The 10,222-nt window shown below is 32.2% G+C and overlaps 1 protein-coding gene across 1 annotated transcript; it reads right to left on the reverse strand.

The window, feature by feature from the left end:
* Nucleotides 1-3,488: 3,488 nt before the first annotated feature.
* LOC134695919 (uncharacterized) lies at nt 3,489-9,938 on the reverse strand. Its single transcript, XM_063557407.1, has 5 exons — nt 9,643-9,938; nt 6,195-6,317; nt 5,002-5,077; nt 4,346-4,572; nt 3,489-3,590 (listed from the first exon to the last, which is right to left on the reverse strand). The coding sequence occupies exons 1-5, from the start codon at nt 9,643-9,645 to the stop codon at nt 3,504-3,506; spliced, it is 516 nt and encodes a 171-aa protein (XP_063413477.1). The 5' UTR covers nt 9,646-9,938; the 3' UTR covers nt 3,489-3,503.
* Nucleotides 9,939-10,222: the final 284 nt, after the last annotated feature.

Below are 10,222 nucleotides of genomic sequence, written 5' to 3' on the forward strand. Positions count from 1 at the left end.
TAAAAATAAGAGACTTTTTTTAATGTCATGATTATCTGTCGCTTTCTAGATCTATGCTTAGCATTTATTTCAGATGACATGGACTCCTCACCCTGATGACCCTGCTGCCTTTCATAACTTTATCCGTATACATATATTAATAGATAAACAAAAGGCTGCAACACGTATTTTTGTATTTAAAATGATTCGTTGTAACGAGAATATTTGTGGTGAATGGAAACTGTGAGGGTCACAATCTTAAATTGCTTATAAATGTTGCTGGACCCAGTTTCGTTATCTGATCTGAATTTTCTAAAATGTGCAAGGTAGATAGACATTTAGATTTTTTTTACTCGGTAATGAACCATTGTGTTGATCCCATGCTAAACATAACAAAAATCTCTGTACAAAGGTCTGTGAATTCTCTACAAAAATAGTGATTTTATTTTCTCTAAATTCTCTTTTTCTACTAAATATAATAATGAACTATAAATAATAATGTTTTGCAAGAAGTTTCCCCTTGATATATGTACAAAATTATATCTCTATTATTCATTGTCTGTGCTGTTTTGATACTATTGCAGTTTTCACATTTCGGAATTGACAGGCCACAGGAGGGGTCATAAACCGTACACGAAAAGATAAAATATTGATATAAGTACATAATTTGCATCTTTGAACCCCCACCCCGGCTTGTTTTTTTAGGAGCCTGTGGTGTCTAAAAATGCTCGATTACAGACAGCCGAGTACGCATTTTCCAGACGTGTTATTGTTGATTGTTAAAGTCCTGAAAACGGATAGATGGAAACAAAAATGTTTGATATATCTGGCTTTAGATTCAGTTTTTTTAAATATGAATTAAGGCTACATTATAATATAATAATTCTATGAATTCACAATATAAAAAAATGCAGAAAAAAAAATGAATGAAGTGAAATATCTTAGCAAGGAGTCATTACTACAGAGATGGTGTGTTTGACACACAAAACTTAAAAGCTTAGTGATATTTCCAATATTAAAATAAAAGTGTATTTTAGTTGGGTATTTTTTTCCATTTACTCATTTTCAATTATAATCAAGGCACATTTTATTTTTATTCATGAAAAATATTTAAATATAGAAAAGAAGGACACATTGTTCACTTCCTCCCCCGTAATTCTTTATCAAAAATATTTATTTTGAAATGAAAAAGCTCAGAAATCTTAATTTTGTTAGTGTTCTCTATGTTATCTCGTCTTCATTCTCTGACATATTCTAGCCTGCCCTTTCATAAAATAGTGATTTTTTTAGTGTTCTATCGAACTTTCGATTTTTTTTTTACCTGATAACCGTTTAGACAAAAAAAAATGTAGGAAAAATCTAACAGCAAGTGATTCTTAACAGCTATAAGATACATTTTTCTTTTACAATACAACTTTTAAATCTTACGGGAAACTATTCCAAGCGTCACTGTAACCTCGCTCTAACTTATCCCCATCCCTCCCCCACCCCCACCCCCACCCCAAAAAAAAACACCAAAAAAACAAATTCGCAATACTATTGTCATTCTTATAGTCAGCACTCAATTGTTCACAAACAAATGTGTTTTAAGCTGCTAAAGACATGATTCAAACGCTCAGAAAGTCCTTTGTTCTATATTTTTGCTCTCCATTTTTATGTCAAACCTTTTACATTTTTATTTTATGGGTTATTGTTGAAGGTCGCACGATGACGTATGGTTGTTAACACATACTTCCTTTGGTTTCTTATGGAAATTTGTCCATTGACAACAAACATACCACATCATCTACTTTATATAAGTATTGTATAAACTACAACGTATTTTGGTGATCTTGCAAAATGATCGTAATCCGAAAATCGTAAACATATTTTCTTATCTTAAAAGGGGACAAGAAGGATTCCATTAACAGGCCAATAAATAAGATTATAGTAAATTTAAAAAAAAATAGGGGTATTTTTTCTCTCATAATAACAGTAAACAGATTCACAACAATGTCAATTTCAAGAAAGCATACAACAGCTAATTAGTCAATAACAGTACAGCACCAATGAAAAAATTGATCTTGAATATATGCCACTTTTAACCAAAATATAAAAGCACAGAACCAGGACATAGAAGCACAGAACCAGGACCGTTTTTCTTATCACCAGCACAGCGTCAGGACAATTCCGTTTAACGAACTTGCACGACGTTTGCAATATAATATTGTTGTAATATACTTTGCATGGTACTTATGACACATCAGAGAAAAATTAAGCAACAAAACAGTCGTTTTATTGCCGTTCTGATACAATGTAAACAAACCCACCAGCACAGAATCAGGACCCACCAGCACCCGTCAGGACCAAATCACCAGCACAGTACGTTCTCTCGCAGGACAACCATACCCACCGTGACTATGTTAAAACAAAATTTTCCATTAAACAATTTTTCTGTTCTTTTTCCTGGAGACAGTCAGAATTATGTCAAAAAGGATTACATCGGACACGTTGTATTAAGAAAAAAAAGAGCTTTTAGAAAAATGGCTGAAGACTCTCTTTCGGTAAATTATTTACTTTATGGGTGTACAAAAAAGTATTGGACAATCTACAAAAAAAAATATCTGAGCGCGGAATGACCGATCTCCAAGACGCAAAAAATAAATTATATAATGCCAATCCATAAGATCATACTATTAGATTTAATCGCCATGTACCTTTATATTCCAAAGTGAACTTGAGACAAAGAAGGAGAAAATATTTGTAATTTTTTTTGGCCATTTAGATGAATTACAGAAAATCAGCAGCCACATAAAGTTTTCCAAGATTTTTAATTGCTGTTTTGAAATCGTTTAGAGAAGAAGTGTCTTCGTCTGCGGGTCTTTCTTTTTGTTTAGTGCATTGAGCTAAAGTTCTTTACTTTTTTTTTACTATTGCTTAAATTAAAAATAAAAAAAGTACACTACTTATAAGCCGTAAAAAGGGCAAAATGAAATACCCCAAGTTTGTATTTTTTCAAACATTGTAGGTGCGTCTAAATAACAAAAGATTAAAATGACCGAATCATATTCAAATATGTTCTTTTTTTTATTAGCGCCTCTACCACTAAAAATAATTTTAAAACCAATAACTTTCAAATAAGGATCAAACATTTGGTAAATGATAGAAATGCATTTCTTTATAAACAATACTGGAATAAATCGTCAAAAGTAGTTATTTTGTCCTGAATTTTGCATAAAAAGACTCAAAATCTGCAACACGAAAAACTAGGGAGAGGTGTTGAAGAAAACAGAGCATTGAAAATGTCTCTTTCTACTTGCTGAAAAAATATAATGGTTCGGATCTTTCCGTGCAATACATAATTTGGTACTAACAATTCTCAAAAAAGAAATATTGATTACTGAACTTACAAACATAGTCGACACCCCGCAGGTGGCGCTCTACACGATGACATTGATTTTGTACGCACTTATAATGTTTTTGTTTTTAAACTCTGGTCGTATACTACTGGCAACTAAGTAAACATGAAATAGATCAACGATATTTTAATTCTTTTCTGTCTTTAAGATTTTTAAGAATTCCTGTTTACTAACTAGACCATCTCTGTCTCTATCAGCACCATCAACCATTTCCTGAAAAGAAAAATAGCATGCTCTATTTATTGCTCATACATTTTTTCTAAAGATGTTCATCTTACATGGATTTCTAGTAGTCCTTTTTAAGAACATAATCTTATGTTGTTGTTAAAACTTGTAACCTGCGCAGCTAATTTCACAGCTTCATAGTTTATACGATGTTCGCATATTGAAACTACAAACAATCAATACAAGTAGCATGGCGGGAACGACTTTGCAAGCCATCATAACCAATTTTTTTCAAAATGTTAGACATGTTTTTATGATTTCTGTTAGCTCCCTATTTGTAAAGTGATATTGTCATAATAGCACTGACCCGATACCACTGCTGGTGGACTGCTAGTTTCTGAGTGTACACAATGTATTAGCAGCTCAGTAGTCATGGTACCGGTTTCGATACGTACATAATTAATAACGTAGTATTTGGACATTATAAGCAATGATTTTGTTCAGATCACAGTGCTTATGAAACTTTATAATTGAACTTTAAGATACACCAATGATATATATAAAGACTTATTACCGTGCTTATATATGACGTCCTTACTGACGAAATAACTGTGATGTTTATCTGGTTGTATTCAACGGGAAATAATCCCATTTGAATTCGCAATCACAAATGCGTTTTCAGTCTGATACTTAAATTAAGTATAACTAATGTAGAATGATTGATTGGTTGTTGTTAAACACCACATCAACACTAATGTGATACGTGTGGCAGTCGGTTTATTCATACAGTAATTTATACATACATCTACTTCCCATTCTGTAATAGGTAAATCCAATCCCTGCTCTTTTGCTCTTTTCTCTGTCTGTGTAAGTCCAAGCTCATCAGCTATTTGCATAACATTATGCTTTGCAATTTTGCCCTTTTCTTCATAATCAAAAAGTTCAAATGCCTTTAACATGTCTTCTTTTGTATCTGGACCTGTCATTTTATCTGACATTATTTTCAGAAAGTCGTTGAAGTCCAGAAGACCTACAAACACATTTTAAACATATTTGTTTCCATTTTAAGTTAGAGGTCAACATGTTGGTATCTGATCTAAGCAAGATTTTACGGTGTGTTTTACATTGTACGCCATAAGGTATAGGTGAAAAAAGCGGGATGTTTGTGCGCGCATACACTGGTTGGAATAACCACACATACTGTCACATGCTTTTATGTAATGGGTTTTGTTCAAACCTCCATTTTTTCTAGAAGGAGTCTGTTGTTTTAAGTGTGGTCTTTTTGTTGTGCCGTTGTACAGGAAAGTCATTCTATATGACATTACTCAACCAACTTATAAAGTTGCATGTAATTATACATACTACTTAAATATGCGAGTTAAATGATTTAACAAAAAAGAAAAGAAAATGTACATACATGTAGTAGTTGAATTCATATTATTTGAAAAAATATAATTACCGTCTTTGTCACATTCTGCCACCAATCGCTTTAATTCTTCTTTAGTTGGTTCAAAGCCTAACGCTCTGAGTGCTATCTGAAAGACAATTACCGTTTAACATTAAGGTAAACATTAGAAAAAAAACTTGCACCAAAAATCAAAATATTCAACGATAAACTTTCACTAATTTCAATTATATATTAAACTCATAATTTATAGCTTTCGATAATACCTGATTCACCATGACTGTTTGCTGTATAAACGTTATAATATCAGTTCAAAAGTTAAAACTAAATGTACAGCGTATGTAGAAATGCAGATTTAGTGACTTTTTGCTGGCTCAACGTCCAGTGAAAAATATTTCACGTTGATACAACACATATTCTACATAGTGTTATATTTATTTTTATGCATATGAACTATTTTGTGTTAAATATGTACTACTCTCAGTATGTTTTCTTTTTTCAGGCCCAATTTGGTAGTGATACATCTTACATAGTCTATCCGAATCAGTTCGCAATATTAAAAAAAAAATCCTCTCAAACAGGTGCTAGGAGAAGTCTGCAAATTACAGAGAGGTGACATTTTTCTTTTTGCTTCGTGTTGAAGACCTCACTGTGTCTTTGAGTTAAAAACCGCATAAAAGTACTGTTCTTTGGTTGTATTTTTTTTTAGCTGTGCACGTACTGATTTTGTGCCATGGTGGATACCCAATATCTTTTTTGTTTCTATCAATATAAAGCCGATCAGGCTGAAGTGTGGACAATTTTGACAGCATTTAGAAACAGTTATGTGTAACTTTGTGTATAGCAATCTGTATGCACATTTATCTGTTTATTTGGTAAATTGTTATGACGAAGTAAAATACCTGATTTGGAGATTCTTTGCCTAAAGCCGACAGTTACACATCATAACGATGTTATAAAGTTAGATTAGATGAATTAGTACACGTTTTTATTTAAGGGTCAGCTGAGGACCGCCTCAGGGTACGAGATTTTCTCGCTGCGTTAAAGAAACACCAGAGGCCTTCGACTGTTTTCTAATCTCTGGTCAGAGGTTGTATCTTTGCAAATTCCCCATTTCCATTCTCAATTTTAGATCTAAAGATTTGGTTTCTATATTTTTACTAGTATATAGGTAACCATTATGCACGTTACAACTTCTAACTTAATAAAATCAAGGTATTTTGCAAGAATGCTCCTTTATCTCTTACCTTTAATTCACTCCCATCGATAGTCCCAGAACCATCCGCATCAAAGAGATCAAAAGCTTGTCGAAGATCCCCCTTCTGTTGATTGTTCAATTGTATTGTAGCTGGTTTGGTTTTATTGTCATCCTATCAAAATGAAGATAACGTAAGCTGTTTAAACAGGATCATAAGTTAGATTGGCCGCTTATAAATGTATGAACTGATGTTTTACATATTTGAGGATTTTTGTAACAAATTCTGTTAACACTTGTGTACACGTCAATTGCGGGAGCCCCTGGGTTCCATCAACGGCTTGTTAGAAAAACAGTTATACCAAATGGTATTTTCTACTTGATTTTACATTAAGCAGTGTTTTAAGTTAGTTTTCTTGTTTGAATTGTTTCACATTGTCTTATCGGGGCCTTTTATAGCTGACTATTCGGTATGGGTTTTGCTCATGTTGGAGGCCGTACGGTGACCTATAGTTGTTTATGTTTGTGTCATTTTGGTCTTTTGTGGATAATTGTCTCATTGTCAATCATACCACATCTTCTTTTTTTATATTTTAAGGAGTATGAGAAAATACAGCTCAGTCTGGAGTCTCGGTAGGCTGACATGACCCCCTGCGGACAGTTATTTTGTGAACCAGCTGGTAAAAAGTCCGACTCAGCGTATCATTGTTGTACAGAGCCGGGTTCAAATTCATATCCCCACATTTTCTTGTACTGATATGTAATAGTTGTGACTGGATGTTTAACATCAATGTATTATATTTAACAACGTATAATAAGTGGTTACATTGGACAAATGAAATAGATTAAGTAAATTATGATCACCAATTTATAATTACACGACATTATTTACTACTTACTAGTAATTCAATCATTTCGCACATTCAAGAATCATTCAAACGGTTGACATTGTGACAAAAGAATCAGATTGTAGTTAATTGTATGCCACAATATCTCATACGGCATCCAATTATCAACATTTATTTACTTAGTTGAAGAGAATTCTGAATTTCCTCATTGCAGAGAATATATAAATATAAATTTTACAATTTCCTTGAAATAAATTTGAACACACAATGTTGATAAAGCTATGGGGGATGTACAAATACGCAACCACGTCCGCTTAGAATGGAGAGCTAAATTATTTGCTTTATTTATTGAAACTGGCATGCGCTCTGTGTGATTTATTTGCATTAACTCTTTGAACAGACCTTATAGGGGCTTATTTGCAGGTACATTTGCATATCCAACAACATTTTTATTCGCAATGTACAACACGTTCGAATTTCAAACTATAGTCTTTTTTCTGAACAGAATTTGATCTATCAATGATTTGTTCTCGTACATTTTGTACTAAATGTGCATAGAATATTTGTCAATAAACGTTTTACAATTAACATTTAGTGAATCAATCATAACTGAAGATTGAATAAGAAAACATAATTTACGAATCATCATGATCTTACTTACAGTAAAAAGTCAGCTTCGTAATTATTTAGGTCGTGGGTAAATAGAAAACAAACTATTACGAGCTTGTTATTTTTTCCATATATAATTGGGTATTGGAGATCTAAGACCTTTTCAACCTTGAGAAATTCACACCATTAATTAATTATAACAAAAGGTATGTTTAACGCACGTAATGTGAAAATCGTGTAATTTCTTTTATACAAGAATAATTTGACAATTACCTCTTCTTTAAAGTATTATGTTGCATAAGTATAGTATTGAATTTATACTGCCCGTTAAAGCTGTTTAGTAAGAAATCCATTATTTGGTAAAACGAGACATAAGTTAAATACTAGTTTGGCAAAAGAAAATAAAATCTGCTCCCCCTTTTTTGAAATTGAGTTTTTACGAACCCCCCCTTTTTTTGGCCGATCAATACATTTGAATGGGGACATATAGTTGGAACCCCACTTTTGTCATCGGTTGGGACCCCCCTTTTTAAAATGGCTTGATCCGCCCCTGATGCTCATAAACATTGTAATATTGTACATTTTGTATGCCGATGACAAAAGACAAACAGTTACTTTGGGGAGTTTTCAATAGCAAAACAATAAAAACATTATCATGAAAATGGCACGTAATTGAAAATAAACCTTGTATTTATCTATTTTGATTAAATTTATTACAAAATAAGATAAGCTTGACGTATCGCACACCATTCAAGCTTTCATTGATTTTGATCAGTATTTTAAAATTATTTAATAGCTTCACACGGTGAAAAATTCAAAATAACTTTAGTCTGTTTAAAAATAATCACAAACGTTTTATTAACGATTTTATTTTTCACTATACAATGGATGATAGTGATGCTCATTCTTATGTTTAATTTATGTTGTGTCATGTGTTCTGTCGTTTGTCTTTCCGTTTTTGTTTTTTTTGGTCATTGTATTGTCAGTTTTTTTTTCGACATATGAATTTGAATAACCCCTTTGGTATCTTTTTTTCCATTTTTAAGGGAAAAAAAATAGTCATGAAAAGTAGAATTGTACAGATCCATCCATGAAAGAGGCACCCTCGTTATACGCATACTCGTCTCTGATGTGGCCGGAGGCATGACGTTTCCTAACGGCATTCAGATTCAGGGCATTTTGATATTTGAAATTCTATTATTTCACCCTAGGACTAAATAACTGAGCTAAGTTTGGTAAATTTTGGACTTTTGAATCCCAAATGCTTTTTCATACTTGATTTTGCCTTTTTTTGCGGCAATGATGAGTCTTTTGTCTCTACAAAACGAGCCTTCGATGTACACATCATGATTAACTTATGAATTCACCCTCCCTTTGTGTTTTGCTTTGAGGGATGTATAAATACAGTGTTATTTTCTGTTTGATTTAAAAAAAAATGTACATCACCAAACCTTTGTAAAACTATTTAGGGGTTGATACTGACTTATTGTATACATAATTGTTGACGTCATATGCAGGCTATCTATGAACACTTCTCTTCATGCTTACAATTAAAATTCAAAGATTCAAATTATTTATTGAACCTGAGACACATTAATTTACCTCCCCCCTTAACCCCCAATTAAGTGTAAAAAGGACACAAAATAACAGCCATATGTATGTTATCTCTTTGTATGCTTCACAAACAGATCTACATTATTATAAATCTTCATACTTTTCAACTTTGTTCTTGCTTTGACCGAATTACCTTTTGATTCGAGCGTCACTAACGAGTCTATTTGCTAACGCAATGCGGGTAATGTCGTAACACATAATATAAACATGGTCTCTCTGACGAGTTTTTTTTCTTTCTCTAATTTCGACATTTGCGATGGAAAAAGACCATAAGCATATTTAGATAAAAATCAAGTCATTATTGCTCACGATAATTTTTATATTCTGATAAGTCCTAATTTTATTTTATAAATACAAAAATTGGAAAAATTCAACCTAAATTTTACCAGTTTTTAAAACAAACAAATAATAGTTATGAAGTTTACATACCATTTCATTTATTCCATATGCTTGTTCAAATGATTGTCTTGTGTGTAACGGAACATGATATTATCGAACGTCTTGGTTCGCTACTCTTGTTAAAACTTCGATGTAATTTGCTCAACCAAGTTAAAATATCCGTTCGCGTCATGGCCCTATTGTATACGTTTCAAATACATGTTTACAATTGTTTTATTAATGACCAAATTAGACATAGGGTATTTAAAAACGGTAGTCCATAGATAGGAATTTCTTCTATATATATGCAAACAAATTCTTGTCGTTGAGTAAATTAAAGTTATCAGTCTGTACCGATATTGAACGGTGAAGTGTTTGATAATATTTAAAAATGTCTTTATTACATGTCTTCATTGTTAGATAGTAGTATTTAGAATAATACCTATTGTGTCGAGACTTTTATCTTCTTGTTAAACATACCAAAAGGTTAAGTAGATTTTTACCCAAAATGTTTATTTTGATATGATTAACAATTGTAATTACTTCATGAGTGTTTTCTTTTCAGATTTGTTAACCTTCAGTTGATTCGCATGCAAAGTTTATACGCATTTCAAATACAAGTAAATGCTAT

The sequence above is a fragment of the Mytilus trossulus genome, chromosome 14 (genome assembly GCF_036588685.1).
Source record: "Mytilus trossulus isolate FHL-02 chromosome 14, PNRI_Mtr1.1.1.hap1, whole genome shotgun sequence".
Taxonomy (NCBI): Eukaryota; Metazoa; Mollusca; class Bivalvia; order Mytilida; family Mytilidae; genus Mytilus; species Mytilus trossulus.